Source organism: Physella acuta, unplaced genomic scaffold (assembly GCF_028476545.2).
Source record: "Physella acuta isolate Inbredline_101_S28 unplaced genomic scaffold, ASM2847654v3 ptg000820l, whole genome shotgun sequence".
NCBI lineage: Eukaryota > Metazoa > Mollusca > Gastropoda > Physidae > Physella > Physella acuta.
Genome location: NW_026732338.1, coordinates 103,610 through 119,625, shown reverse-complemented (window position 1 = coordinate 119,625; position 16,016 = coordinate 103,610). Strand labels below are relative to the sequence as shown.

The window sequence follows — 16,016 nt, the reverse complement described above, 5'->3', positions numbered from 1 at the left end:
CATTGGTAGAGGTTGGAGGTAGAGTGGACATTGGTAGATGTTGGAGGTAGAGTGGACATTGGTAGATGTTGGAGGTCGAGTGGACATTAGAAGATGTTGGAGGTAAAGTGGACATTGGTGGATGTTGGAGGTAGAGTGACATTGGTAGATGTGGGAGGTAGAGTGGACATTAGTAGATGTTGGAGGTAGAGTGGACATTGGTAGATGTTGGAGGTAGAGTGGACATTGGTAGATGTTGGAGGTAGAGTGGACATCAGAAGATGTTGGAGGTAGAGTGGACATTGGTAGATGTTGGAGGTAGAGTGGACATTGGTAGATGTTGGAGATAAAGTGGACATTGGTAGATGTTGGAGGTAAAATGGACATTGGTAGATGTTGGAGGTAAAGTGGACATTGGTAGATGTTGGAGGTAGAGTGGACATTGGTAGATGTTGGAGGTAGAGTGGACATTGGTGGATGTTGGAGGTAGAGTGGACATTGGTAGATGTTGGAGGTAAAGTAGACATAAGATTATGTTGGAGGTAGAGTGGACATTGGTAGATGTTGGAGGTAGAGTGGACATTGGTAGATGTTGGAGGTAGAGTGGACATTGGTAGATGTTGGAGGTAGAGTGGACATTAGAAGATGTTGGAGTTAAGTGGACATTGGTAGAGGTTGGAGGTAGAGTGGACATTGGTAGATGTTGGAGGTAGAGTGGACATTAGAAGATGTTGGAGTTAAGTGGACATTGGTAGAGGTTGGAGGTAGAGTGGACATTGGTAGATGTTGGAGGTAGAGTGGACATTGGTAGATGTTGGAGGTCGAGTGGACATTAGAAGATGTTGGAGGTAAAGTGGACATTGGTAGATGTTGGAGGTAGAGTGGACATTGGTAGATGTTGGAGGTAGAGTGGACATTGGTAGATGTTGGAGGTAGAGCGGACATTGGTAGATGTTGGAGGTAGAGTGGACATTGGTAGATGTTGGAGGTAAAGTGGACATTGGTAGATGTTGGAGGTAGAGTGGACATTGGTAGATGTTGGAGGTAGATTAGACATAAGTAGATGTTGGAAGTAGAGTGGACATTGGTAGATGTTGGAGGTAGAGTGGACATTACAAGATGTAGGAGGTAGAGTGGACATTGGTAGATGTTGGAGGTAGAGTGGACATTGGTAGATGTTGGAGGTAGAGTGGACATTGGTAGATGTTGGAGGTAGAGCGGACATTGGTAGATGTTTGAGGTAGAGTGGACATCAGTAGATGTTGGAGGTAGAGTGGACATCAGTAGATGTTGGAGGTAGAGTGGACATTGGTAGATGTTGGAGGTAGAGTGGACATTGGTAGATGTTGGAGGTAGAGTGGACATTGGTAGATGTTGGAGGTAGAGTGGACATTACAAGATGTTGGAGGTAGAGTGGACATAGGTAGATGTTGGAGGTAGAGTGGACATTGGTAGATGTTGGAGGTAGAGTGGACATTGGTAGATGTTGGAGGTAGAGTGAACATTGGTAGATGTTGGAGGTAGAGTGGACATTGGTAGATGTTGGAGGTAGAGTGGACATTGGTAGATGTTGAGGGTAAAGTGGACATCAGACGATGTTGGAGGTAAAGTGGACATTGGTAGATGTTGGAGGTAGAGTGGACATTGGTAGATGTTGGAGGTAGAGTGGACATTGGTAGATGTTGGAGGTAGAGTGGACATTAGAAGATGTTGGAGGTAGAGTGGACATTGGTAGATGCTGGAGGTAGAGTGGACATTGGTAGATGTGGGAGGTAGAGTGGACATTGGTAGATGTTGGAGGTAGAGTGGACATTGGTAGATGTTGGAGGTAGAGTGGACATTGGTAGATGTTGGAGGTAGAGTGGACATTGGTAGATGTTGGAGGTAGAGTGGACATTGGTAGATGTTGGAGGTAAAGTGGACATTGGTAGATGTTGAGGGTAAAGTGGACATCAGAAGATGTTGGAGGTAAAGTGGACATTGGTAGATGTTGGAGGTAGAGTGGACATTGGTAGATGTTGGAGGTAAAGTGGTCATTGGTAGATGTTGAGGGTAAAGTGGACATCAGAAGATGTTGGAGGTAAAGTGGACATTGGTAGATGTTGGAGGTAGAGTGGACATTGGTAGATGTTGGAGGTAGAGTGGACATTGGTAGATGCTGGAGGTAGAGTGGACATTGGTAGAAGTTGGAGATAGAGTGGACATTGGTAGATGTTGGAGGTAGAGTGGACATTAGAAGATGTAGGAGGTAGAGTGGACATTGGTAGATGTTGGAGGTAGAGTGGACATTGGTAGATGTTGGAGGTAGAGTGGACATCAGAAGATGTTGGAGGTAGAGTGGACATTGGTAGATGTTGGATGTAGAGTGGACATCAGAAGATGTTGGAGGTAGAGTGGACATTGGTAGATGTTGGAGGTAGAGTGGACATTGGTAGATGTTGGAGGTAGAGTGGACATCAGAAGATGTTGGAGGTAGAGTGGACATCAGAAGATGTTGGAGGTAGAGTGGACATTGGTAGATGTTGGAGGTAAAGTGGACATTGGTAGATGTTGGAGGTAAAATGGACATTGGTAGATGTTGGAGGTAAAGTGGACATTGGTAGATGTTGGAGGTAGAGTGGACATTGGTAGATGTTGGAGGTAGAGTGGACATTGGTGGATGTTGGAGGTAGAGTGGACATTGGTAGATGCTGGAGGTAGAGTGGACATTGGTGGATGTTGGAGGTAAAGTGGACATTGGTGGATGTTGGAGGTAGAGTGGACATTGGTAGATGTTGGAGGTAGAGTGGACATTGGTGGATGTTGGAGGTAGAGTGGACATTGGTAGATGTTGGAGGTAGAGTGGACATCAGAAGATGTTGGAGGTAGAGTGGTCATTGGTAGATGTTGGAGGTAGAGTGGACATCAGAAGATGTTGGAGGTAGAGTGGACATCAGAAGATGTTGGAGGTAGAGTGGACATTGGTAGATGTTGGAGGTAGAGTGGACATTGGTAGATGTTGGAGGTAAAGTGGACATTGGTAGATGTTGGAGGTAAAATGGACATTGGTAGATGTTGGAGGTAAAGTGGACATTGGTAGATGTTGGAGGTAGAGTGGACATTGGTAGATGTTGGAGGTAGAGTGGACATTGGTAGATGTTGGAGGTAGAGTGGACATTGGTGGATGTTGGAGGTAGAGTGGACATTGGTAGATGTTGGAGGTAGAATGGACATCAGAAGATGTTGGAGGTAGAGTGGACATTGGTAGATGTTGGAGGTAGAGTGGACATTGGTAGATGTTGGAGGTAGAGTGGACATTGGTAGATGTTGGAGGTAGAGTGGACATTGGTAGATGTTGGAGGTAGAGTGGACATTGGTAGATGTTGGAGGTAGAATGGACATCAGAAGATGTTGGAGGTAGAGTGGACATCAGAAGATGTTGGAGGTAGAGTGGACATTGGTAGATGTTGGAGGTAGAGTGGACATTGGTGGATGTTGGAGGTAGAGTGGACATTGGTAGATGTTGGAGGTAGAATGGACATCAGAAGATGTTGGAGGTAGAGTGGACATTGGTAGATGTTGGAGGTAGAGTGGACATTGGTAGATGTTGGAGGTAGAGTGGACATTGGTAGATGTTGGAGGTAGAGTGGACATTGGTAGATGTTGGAGGTAGAGTGGACATTGGTAGATGTTGGAGGTAGAGTGGACATTGGTGGATGTTGGAGGTAGAGTGGACATTGGTAGATGTTGGAGGTAGAATGGACATCAGAAGATGTTGGAGGTAGAGTGGACATTGGTAGATGTTGGAGGTAGAGTGGACATTGGTAGATGTTGGAGGTAGAGTGGACATTGGTAGATGTTGGAGGTAGAGTGGACATTGGTAGATGTTGGAGGTAGAGTGGACATTGGTAGATGTTGGAGGTAGAATGGACATCAGAAGATGTTGGAGGTAGAGTGGACATTGGTAGATGTTGGAGGTAGAGTGGACATTGGTAGATGTTGGAGGTAGAGTGGACATTGGTAGATGTTGGAGGTAGAGTGGACATTGGTAGATGTTGGAGGTAGAGTGGACATTGGTAGATGTTGGAGGTAGAGTGGACATCAGAAGATGTTGGAGGTAGAGTGGACATTGGTAGATGTTGGAGGTAGAGTGGTAATTGGTAGATGTTGGAGGTAGAATGGACATTGAAGGTAGAGTGGACATCAGAAGATGTTGGAGGTAGAGTGGACATCAGAAGATGTTTGATGTAAAGTGGACATGAGAAGATGTTGGAGTGTGTTTGTGTGATTTCAAAAGATTTAATCAACGTTGTAACACGTCTAAAACCAATCTCCAACTAAAACGGTCGCCCGTAAAACTTTGGCCTGTCTTGTCTCCACCACCTGTCCCCACTCAATGTCTTTGTTTCCATCACGTATTGTTTGTTCAAGGATGAATCACATTCAACACACAGTTTCGGTAGGCGGTAAACTGTTACCAACGTTTATTTTCTCAAATTCTAAATTCGTTTAAATATGATTAAAGTTAATTTTGTCAGATTTCTATTTTAGTTAAATTAAAACCAAAGTTTATTTTGTCTGAAATTTATCTATAACTAAAATTTATTGAAGATACATTTTGCTAAATTTAAGGCCTATATAGTAGTTTAATTATAACCAAAGTTTATTACAATATTAAATACAATTATTCTCTAGTGTTTTAAAGTTAATATTTTTGTTAAAACATTAATTTATTTTTTTACCAGGTCGCTTTGTTGGGCCAGTAATTTCACCATTCAATCTCAAGGTTTGTTAGTTCAGTAATTTCATTATTTAATCTCAAGGTTTGCGTGTGATGAAAATACCCCCTCCTCTCCCACCTCTTGCCACCTGAAAGCTAACCTAACCTTGCGGGTGGTGGAGTTCACTAAACAATGCGTGCCCTTTAGAAAAGTTAAACGTTTTCCTGTGCACGCAGTTACCTATTCAGATGTCGGGGGGGGGGGAAGATTTTTATACAACCGTCTTTTCAAACTTACTTTCTCCTATAGCGGTGCCTAATATGTCTAATATATATGGATGCAGAAAGTTTAAAAAATCAACAACAGATTAATTTAAATGTAATGGACAGTGTTATTGGTCATTGTGAAAAATTTCGATATTCCATTCGTTTGATTAACACTGTATCCTAGGGACGATAACTCTGGTTGGAACATGAAGGAAAGAGACAGATTGCTGCCAGAGACATCAAGCGTTGGATGTGTACACAAATACGGTCTTAAAGATCCACGAAGGGAGGTCATCCACATGTTGTTATCACCCTATTGATTTCATAATAAAAACATGATTTCGACCGACTGAGTTGCGTACATCTCTATAGAATCTAGTGTTTACTTGTCTGCCCTTTGTTACAGTGGCTGAGAAACAGGGGCGGCTCTAGCTGGGGGTGGGGTGGGGGTGAGGGGGGTCTATTTAATGTTGAGTCCAGTTACGTCGCACACCACTGACCGTAAACTTTGAAAACTTGACTTTTTTTAATAGCACGCAAAGTTTTAACTTATAAATTATACCGCACACAAAGTTTTAACTAATAAATCATATAGCACGCAAAGTTTTAACTTACAAATATAGTGCAGGCAAGTTATACATAACTTATACGGCAGACAAAGTTTAATTTAAACTAACAAATATATGTCGGGCAAAAATTAAACTAAAAATCATATAGCAGGCAAAGTAAACAGTTAACAGTCATACTTCACTGTCCCCAGCCCCTACCGTTAGCGTACAGTAGCTGCTGATGAAGAATCAGTGAGCGATACTCACACGTGTTTTACACGTCAGAAGTTCAATACACAAACGAATGGTATATATAACCGAGTACTTTAGGCAGACTGCTAAAACCCACCCAGATGTACCGCATGATACAATTCGTGTGGAGACGCCCCTGGTGTCTCCTATATCTGACGTCAGCCACTATGTATCCGTCTTATAAACTGTCACCGTCAGCTTAAGGCATCTGACACCCACAGAAAAACGGTAAGAAATTTTATTGATACTCTAGTTCTAAACAGACAGATCTTTTAGCTTTTTAATATATTTTTTCCAATTAAAAAAACTTATCTAACTATAAAAGATTTGATATAAATAAATCCTAAGTAAAATTTATAGCACGCATCAACCAATGATCTTTCTGTGTAATCTAAATACCTACAGAATTTTGAGATATAAAATGTATAATCAAATTACAAAATTTTGACAGATTTTATAAACGTACATAAAGCGATATGGGATGTTCCCGTGACATTTGTTGATAGTGTTTTAGACAGTGTTTCTTCCAGAGTTTTTTCTCCGGAGTGGGCACTTAAAATTTTCGGGGGGGGGGGGGCGGTAAACTTTCTTCGGGGGGCGGACACTGTTAAAAGTATATACTTTCTATATAAATTATATAAATTTCATTTCGTTCGGGGGGGGGGGGCGGTAAAATTTTTTCGGGGGGGGGGCTTTAGAAAGAAGGAAAATAATTATTTCAGTTCTAAAATCTAAGTTTACATCTGAGATGTGAAGGCCTACTTGTTTTATAACATGTTTGTTCGTACTTCCCCCAGCCTCAAGAATGGCCCACGTCAGCTGTCTGACGCCAGTTTTTCTACTGCTGCTAGCGCCACTACTAGACTGCTACATCTACCCGCTACCAAACCTGGTCGTCCCTTACCAGCCCGCTGGGAGCCTCGGTCTGATCTACGAACTGGTCCGCACCCCTTATGGCAACTACATTCGTGTGGTCACCAACACTAGACCAACCCCGCCGCCAACCCCTCCCCCACCTCCTCCCCCTCCTCCCCCTGTAATAGCCCCCTCTGTATTTTTCTCCTGTGTCAACGACATCCCCATGAAGCTCTACAGCTCCTTCCTGTGCGGCTTGTACACCCAGCCCGTGTACTTTGGCAGACGTCAAGTCCAGAGTTCTCCCATTGAGTTTCTGGAGCGTCTAGATCGTCTGGACAAATGGCTCAATTCGCAGCTACAAGCAGCGGCGTTTTTTTCTTTTAGAAGTACGGACAGCGAAGATTCGGCCACAAGAGAGAAAAGACTGACCTTCCTCGAATTATTGCAGTACCTCACAGGAAATAATCTAATCCCATATTACCCCGTCTATTCCACAACTTCTAAACCCAAGTCTCTAGACCCAGAACAGGCGTCTAAAAACATCGCCGCCATTTTAAAGTCGTTGAGGACTCAGCTCCTTGCAGGATTCACAACCACACAGTTGGATGAACTTCGTCTTATATTGACCTCTAGCCTCACTGTAGATGACCTTGAACATGTAGCTGCCGCTATTTTTGGCAGCAAAACGTATTTAGCTGAAGATGCCTCAGCCACTGTGCAGCCCTTCTATGCTGAGTCACCAGATTCGTCGTCCCAAAATCTGAATGAAAAAGATAAAAAACGACTCTTGGTCGATGTGGTTCTCTCGGCAAACGGACGAGCCGCATGCGCGGAGTGTGAGATCAACTTCGAAACTTCAAACGAAATGGCCACGGTGTTGTTCAGAAATGTCCTCCCGAAACATTTATCCGGGGAGAAAATGGAAGCCGCGATCTCAGCCATGATGTTTGTAAGCTCAGCAAACCTGACGTCCAATGATACGACAGTCATCTTCCAAAATATGGTCCACGGTAAATATTGATAATTTGATCAAGATTTTGAATTATTATTTAAAAAAAAACGATGACTGGATAAATGTGAGGGTAGTCAAACACGGGGTGTAGGCTAGAAATGTGGGGGTAGTCAAGCCGTGAGGTGTAGGCTACAAATGTGGGGGTAGTCAAGCCGTGAGGTGTAGGCTACAAATGTGGGGGTAGTCAAGCCGTGAGGTGTAGGCTACAAATGTGGGGGTAGTCAAGCCGTGAGGTGTAGGCTAGAAATGTGGGGGTAGTCAAGCCGTGAGGTGTAGGCTACAAATGTGGGGGTAGTCAAGCCGTGAGGTGTAGGCTACAAATGTGGGGGTAGTCAAGCCGTGAGGTGTAGGCTACAAATGTGGGGGTAGTCCAGCCGCTGGGTGTAGGCTACAAATGTGGGGGTAGTCAATTAAGACCACCAAGAAAAGAGCTGACCACAGTAGAGAACAATCCTACTGATGAATGCTTTACACAGGTATAGAGAAAATAGTTAGGTGAGAGTTTGTAAGAAAACATAGAAAACGTATTTTATTCACCTTCAAAAAAATGATTTAGGCACCACTCATCGAAAACAATTTACTGTATTGTGTTGCGGTGTTTTGTTGTGATGTTATGTTGTGATGTGATGTTTAGTTGTGATGTTTTGTTTGATGGTTTGTTATGATGTTTTGTTGTGGTGTTTTGTTGTTGTGGTGTTTGTTTGATGGTTTGTTATGATGTTTTGTTATGATGTTTTGTTATGATGCTTAGTTGTGATGTTTTAAATTTTTTATCTCACCCTATGCTTCTCCAAAGTTGAAAATGTTTCCTTCTCCTCAGACATTATGACGTCAGATCCTAACCAAAGCTCCGGGACTGTACAAGCGACCAAGAGAAGGCGATACCTTTACTGTAAGTATGGCTGTTTGTAGGGTTTGAACTCAACTGGTTGTCAACCGTTCTATGCCCATCACTCCCGTTTGATAAAATTAGTTATGTCAACTGGCAAAACTTGGACTGACTTGGCGAGCTAACTAGAAAGTTGCAGGATACTAGTAGAAATGTAAAAAAATTTTATTTAACGACTTTGTGTGTCTTGAGCACCGTCGAGAAAAGTTAATCGGGATTAGTTTTTAATATTACAAAATTACTTATGTTTGATGGTGTGCTTCCATTTTGTCTAACACTTGTATCTTTTGATGTACTTCCATGTGTGCTGACTGTCCACTTCCATGTATGCTGACTGCCCACTTCCGTGTGGCCTGACTGCCCACTTCCCTGTGGCCTGACTGTCCACTTCCCTGTGGCCTGACTGTCCACGATGAACAGACCAGCCCAAGTTTGACCAGGAAATCCTGTGTTATGTGCTGAACAACTACATTCAAGGTTCCCGCTACTGTGGTGTCAGAACTTCCGCTAGGTGAGATACCGAGGATTCTGGGTAAAATTCACATGACGTAATCAGTAACGACATGTGTGACCCCAACCCTCCCACTTCTCCACATTTCTGGCCATTCCGAAATATAAAAACATTTTGCCGTGTTATATGATACATTTACATAACACTATATCCCAGGATAAAAAAAAATATTTTTGACATAATGCCTCAAGCTATACGACGACAAAATGCCTCTAGACAAAAGGTCTCTAAAATAGTCATAAAGAGTAAATCATTAGCTTAAAATAAATTTAATGCGTCATCTAATTCCGATTTTTAAAAACCTACTGGGTAGTCGGCAACCAAACGCGCCAAAAAGGTGTGCAGATGACAAAGATTTTATTTGTTTTAGAGAAAAATATTTCCAGATAGCTTATTGTTCATTACTTAACTAAAAAATCCAAATATATAATACATAAGAGCTTATACAAACAAGAACGAACAGAAGATCGTATGCAAATAATTTGTTTTAAAATATTGAATTAGAATAACGTTACTTGTCTTTATATTAGATTTTCGATATTTATATTTAAAATAACAGGTTTATTTTTCCTAATTTTATTTTCAGTTTGGTTTATTCAACTTTGCAGTGTGCTAAATATCCATTGACTACAGCACCGCCACCTACTACAACAGCTAAGCTAACTACAACTACCACCAAACCAACAACCACCACAACTCAACCCACTACCACCACAAAACCGACAACCACAACTACCAGAGCAACAACAACGACCACCAAACCAACAACCACGACCACCAAACCAACAACAACAACCACAAAACCAACAACTACAACCACCAAACCGACAACCACAACTACCAAACCAACAACAACGACCACCAAACCGACAACCACAACTACCAAACCAACAACAACGACCACCAAACCAACAACTACAACTACCAAACCAACAACCACTACTACTCCGACAACTACAACCACACCCACTACAACGACTACATCAACTACAACAACTACTACAACAACTACAACAACAACAACAGCGGCAGTTCGTAAGTCAAATTTTTTTCGTTTTTTATAGTATTAACAAGGTTAAATGTAGTTTACAATGTCTTTTTGTGGGTTGTGGAAAATCATGTAGCTCAGTTTTAACCCTACTCGAAAGTAGCAATTTCCAGATACATTCATCTCCGTTGACAATACAAGAATATATACTTTTAAATCTTATTAAACACTATGTTAATCATTAAAATTTAATTTAAAAAAAAAACACACCACTAAATTCAATTATAAAAGGGAAGATAACTAGAATAAATTTTAAACTTCCTTTCATGGCTTGGTTTAGTTATGGTTGACTGGTATCTTGTCTGAGAGTCAACCATTAGGTGGCAGATCTTTTTTTTTTGGGGGAGATTGCAAGCTACTGCTCGGGTTTTAAAACAAATATGTTTAGTAGAATGTGCTGTCGACTTCATCAAGAACGAACTACGAAAAATAAGAAAATAAAACAAACTTCTTTCTTTAATAAAAACATTGGTCGCTCATGAGATCTCTTGCATATTTTAGCAGAAAATGTTTTTATTAAGAAAGCAAGTTTGTTTTATGTTCTTATTATAAGAGCTTTTAAAAGCTTATTATTATAAAGGTTAATTATGTTTGTTTTATTTTATATTTCCGAGGCTTCGTGCCCTGCTTCTTTGTTTATTTATGTTATCTCTTTTTTTTTCAATTCTGCAAAAGCTTTGGCTCATATGTTGGCTAAAGATTTTAAATCTGATTTTGCATAACAGGGAAAACAACTCCTGTATTTCAAGTAAAAAGAACTCTTCTTTTTCCTTGAAATACATTTGAGGGGGTTAAAGTCATACCTATAATATTTACAACCCAATTTAAAATGTCGTCTCTTCCTGTTCTTGCAGCCCAGTGTGGACTCAGTGATATCGCCACCCGGACTGCATTGGTCAGCTCTTCCAGTCTTCTGGTTACTCCCCGCATTGTGGGCGGGACGATAGTCGGATCGTGCAACACGTATCCGTGGATGGTCAGACTTAATGTTGATAACGGAGACGTCTGCGGTGGTCTCATAATAGATGCAACCCACATCCTCACTGCAGCTCATTGTGCTTAGTATGTTCACTCGTACATATGTAGGCTAACTAGACAGTCATTCCATTACTTGAAAACAGTTCTTGCCTTATTTTCTGTTTAGTAGGAAAAAATTGACAATTGTTTTTGGTGAATGACAATGACTTTACAATTGTTTTCGTTTAGTAAAAATAAATTTACATATACAAAAACTAGATCAGATCGATGAAATTCAATCCTTAAAAAGGTATTGGGGCAGCGCTGCTTACTGTCAATCTGTTATGCGCTATACAACCCATTGACTCCGACTTCAGCCAGCTTTTCATTTTGGATTTGCTTCCATGGCTTTTGTCCATCCAAGAACCAACAAAGACAGCAATTTTTTTTTTTTTTTGAGTTTTCTTTTTCCCTGATGGGTTGCTGGCCCCAGCCATTGAGCCTCATCTGCCCGGGGGTTCGAACTCTGGACTTTTCGGTTTAGAAACCATAAGCGTTGATAATCCATAGTGACCGCATAATTCTCACTTCGACTATTGACGATAAAGATTGTTTTAAATAATTGACCACAGTGACCATATGATTCTCAACTTTATAATCGAAAACATTGACCATATAATTCCCACTTTTTTAATTGACTACTTGACCATAAAATTCCCACCTGTATATTAGAACACGGTGACCATATAATTCCCACTTTTATAATTGACCACAATGACCATATAGTTCCTACCTTTATAATTGACCACAGTCAGAAGACCAGCATCCAGGCCACAGTTGGAGAGTACGATTCGTCTGTCGTGGAGGGAACAGAACAAGTCTTTGTTGTCAACATGGCGACTGGCGTCTCCGTCCATCCAGCCTTTGACTACATTGCTAAAAGTAAGACGAAAATATTGGGTACCTTTTGGCTTTTTAACTACGTAATCTGTGTGCGGGTGTGTAAAATTAGTAAAATACATCAGCCGGTGTGTTTTAATAGTATACAAGAGGACCCTTGTTATCCGTTGGATAAAGTTCTTTTGACAGAAATCAGAAAGAAATGTAACCGGATTTTAAAATGTTTAAGGTCATGATGATTTTTACTCCCAGTTATATTTATAGTTACAAAATTGTTCATGTTTTACGTTTTTTATTCAGCCAATGATATTGCCGTTCTGACTTTGGACACGCCTATAGACCTAACTAGAATGTGCGCCAAACCCATTTGTATGGACCCGACGTATCAAGTTGTATCGGGACAGAAATGTCAAATAGCTGGTTGGGGTGTTACAAATGGTGACGTTCTGTGTTTATCATTGTCAAAAAACTCCAACGATCTTATATTTAGATAATGAAAGAATAAATCGGAAAAAATTAGTGTTAACATAAAAAATACATATGTTTAATTTCATGGCTGCTTTAACCGTATGGTGTTGCTGCTTTTTGTTTTAGAGAATTCCTTCACGCCATCCACAACACTGCAGACAGCATCAATAACAACCTACCAAGGTGAAGATTGCTACGCCCAATTTCCTTTAGCTGGCCAGTACTACGTCAGTGACCCCACTAGGCAGCTTTGTGCTGGTGAAACCACAGGAGGAGTTGATGCTTGTTCGGTACGTCAGTCTGAAAACAATTTTGTTTAAATTTCATTTAATGGATACAGATATGATTGGCCGATGGTAAACAATTGATTGGGTCAATTATATCAATGCCAGCAATAAACTTAATCCTATCGAGCAAATTTTAAGACAGGAAATGTCTTAATGCTATCCATTTTCAATGACGGTGCGCAAAGTGAATTACGATGATTTTTTTAAACAAATTACTAGCCGTCCCGGCCAGGCCCTGCACTGGCACCTCTGAAAAACTATCTGCAAAGGGCCATGACTTGTGTGTTTAGTAATCAGCATATACCCGGCATTGGCCACCCTAACCACAACCAACCAAAACAAAAAAATAAGCGCAAACATAACACAAACACAAACGAAAACACAAAATCAAACGCAAAGACAAACCCAATCACAAACACAAAGAAAACACAAACCTAACGCAAACAAAAAAGCAAACGAAATCAAACACAAATCCAAACGCAAACACAAACCCAACCACAACCGAACAAAACCAAAACACAAAAAACAACGCAAACATAACACAAACACAAATATAAATATGTCAAGGGACATAATGAGCGCTAAAGTACTAAATACAAATACCTTTCAGACACAATTAGAAATTTTATAACTACGTTGATACACTTTTAAAAAAAATATTTTATGTAATGTTCATAATTAAAAATTATTATTCAAAGTATGTTAAATCAAAACTGCTTTTAAAAACTTTCAATATTAATTTTTTAACTCATAAATTTAGACCATGAGCACTTTAAAAATCTAACACTTGAATTCATGGAAGTATCGTTTTTTCTAATATTCGTTTGTAATCCACGACATACAAACATACAGATTTGAATTTTATATATTAGATTAAAAAATTTAAAGTACTGAAAAAAATCGCATCAAAAACGTTTTACTAACACGCTTTTATGTAATAATGCATTGAAAAGGAGAAAATAAATAATTTTCTTTAAATATATAATAATACACGACTATTTAAATAACTATAAATAAAAGCGTGGGTCTCTATATTATCTGTTGGAAGAGACCCACGCTTTTCATTACTTATTTTAATGGTATTGTATAATTATAAAATCAAAGAAAATTTTTTTTTTCTTTTTATTTAGTGCATTACTACTTAAAAGCTTCCTATTAAAATGTTATTATGCATTTTATAGATTCACATTTTCTTTTTAGAAAAGTACTAGCCGTCCCGACCAGGCCCTGCTCTGGCTTCTGTGAAAAACCTTTCTGTTAAAGACCATTACCTGTGTGTTTAGTAATCATCATAAACCCGGCATTGCCCACCCAAACCACAACCAACCAAAACCAAAACAACAAAACGCAAACATAACGCTAGCACAATTACAAATACAGACAAAAACAAAAACCTAACAACAAACCCAACTACAACCACAAACACCAATACAAACAAAGAAAAAACAAACAAAAAAGCAAACGAAAACAAAAACCAAACAACAAACCCAACCACAACCACAAACACCAATACCAACCAATAACAACACAAAAAAACGAAAAAGCAAACGAAAACAAACCAAATCCAAACGCAAAACCACCCAAAAACACAAATACAAACCCAAAGAAAAAAACACAAAAAAAAAAACGAAAAAAGAAAGAACAAAAATGAACCAAATCAAACCGCAACCACTAACGCAAACCCAACCTAAACACAAAGAAAACACTAACGCGAACATAAACGCAAAGTGCTCACAGCGGAATCGCCTGTTTTAGCTTAATAAACGACTATAGTACCCCAACTTATTCATAGTCTTTTGCACTCACTTAAACGAACGCGCCTGTTTCAATTTAATGAACAATTATAATACTCCAAGCTTATCCGTAAAATACCTACAAGATTTGCACTTGATCAATCCCCGCTAATTATGTAATTTTTTTTCCCAACACCAAAACAAAGTAATAAAAAGTACATTCTTTTCCACTAATGCAATGGTTTTATAAAGGGAAGTAATTGTGTTTTCCTAATTTATCAAAGGGAAGTAAGTGCTATAGGACTAAATAAAGACATAATTAGAATTTTTGTAAAAGATATTTTTTTAAAACTTGTGTTTAATGAACATGCCGAAAATTAATACTTTGTTTGATAAATGAAAATTATTTCCCATAACTTTCAATATTAATTTTTTAACTCATAAATTTAGACCATAAGGACTTTAATTATCTAACACTTAAATCCATGGAAGATCCACGACAAACATATGTGTTACATACAGAATTGAGCTTTATATTAAGATATAACAAATAAATAACAATGGGATAGACAACCAATTCTCACATTTCTTTCTGAATCTGTCAACAACAAAATAAATTTTTCTCTCAGGGAGATTCAGGAGGACCCCTCTTCTGTCTGAACTCTGCGACCAACACTTGGGTGGCTGCTGGGGTCGTCTCCTACGGTGAGGGGTGCGCTAGGGCCAACTACCCCGGCGTGTATGCTGACGTCAACGCCTACTACGACTGGATCCAACAGCAACTGTAGAGGCAGACAAGAGGCAGACAAGAGGCAGACAAGAGGCAGACAACTCTGGAGTTTACTGCCAACTTATGATGACATAAGAGACTAGCGAATAGAGTTTTAAAAATTTTTTTCAATATGTTTACTTACTCGTTGTAATTGTGCACAACAATTGAAATCGATATATATTTTAACATATCCGTCAGTCAGAAAAACTTAATTTAGCAATTTTTTCTTTATGTCTTTATGTCTCTCTCTCTCTCTCTCTCTCTTTCTCTCTCTCTCTCTCTCTCTCTCTCTCTCTCTCTCTCTCTCTCTCTGTTTTTATGCTTTGTGAGAGGTTTGAGCTGTCAGATTCAATACCATATTCGAATTCCAATACCAAATGAAGATATTGTAACCGTGGGCAAGCATTATATAATTATTCATGCAAACAACACAGGTGACGACTAATTAACAAGATGGATATAGGTTTCCTCTTCTTATGTTTATTCTGGTACTGGACGCATGTACACCCTTTCACCAAGACGAAAATAATCAGACTAACTCACACACAATACACAGCCACCAGTCTCTACTTAAAACGTCACTATCGCACTATACGCGTCACACCATTCATTCGTTCAACATAGGTGCGCACCAATATTTACTCGTGCCAATCTTGACTTGGAACATGCGTAATAACGCTGTCTTTGAACCTTATAACTCGAGTACTTATTCAGTTACATTGTTTTTGTATAAACATTTGAGCGATTTCCCTAATGGAAGTGGTACGTAATCTACTTTCGGCTTCTCGAAAGCCTATAACTTGAAAACTGTTTACGTTAAATGAACAAAATTTCAC

General features: G+C 39.6%; 1 protein-coding gene across 1 annotated transcript; it reads left to right on the top strand.

Annotated features, from left to right (window-relative positions):
• The first annotated feature begins 5,918 nt into the window (after window positions 1-5,918).
• On the top strand, window positions 5,919-15,297 carry LOC131951653 (mucin-3A). Its single transcript, XM_059314002.1, has 10 exons — window positions 5,919-5,973; window positions 6,543-7,613; window positions 8,436-8,507; window positions 8,925-9,015; window positions 9,602-10,050; window positions 10,918-11,125; window positions 11,832-11,962; window positions 12,221-12,358; window positions 12,515-12,678; window positions 15,038-15,297. Exons 2-10 carry the CDS (start codon window positions 6,551-6,553, stop codon window positions 15,194-15,196), a joined length of 2,475 nt encoding a protein of 824 aa, XP_059169985.1. The 5' UTR covers window positions 5,919-5,973; window positions 6,543-6,550; the 3' UTR covers window positions 15,197-15,297.
• The last annotated feature ends 719 nt before the right edge of the window (window positions 15,298-16,016 follow it).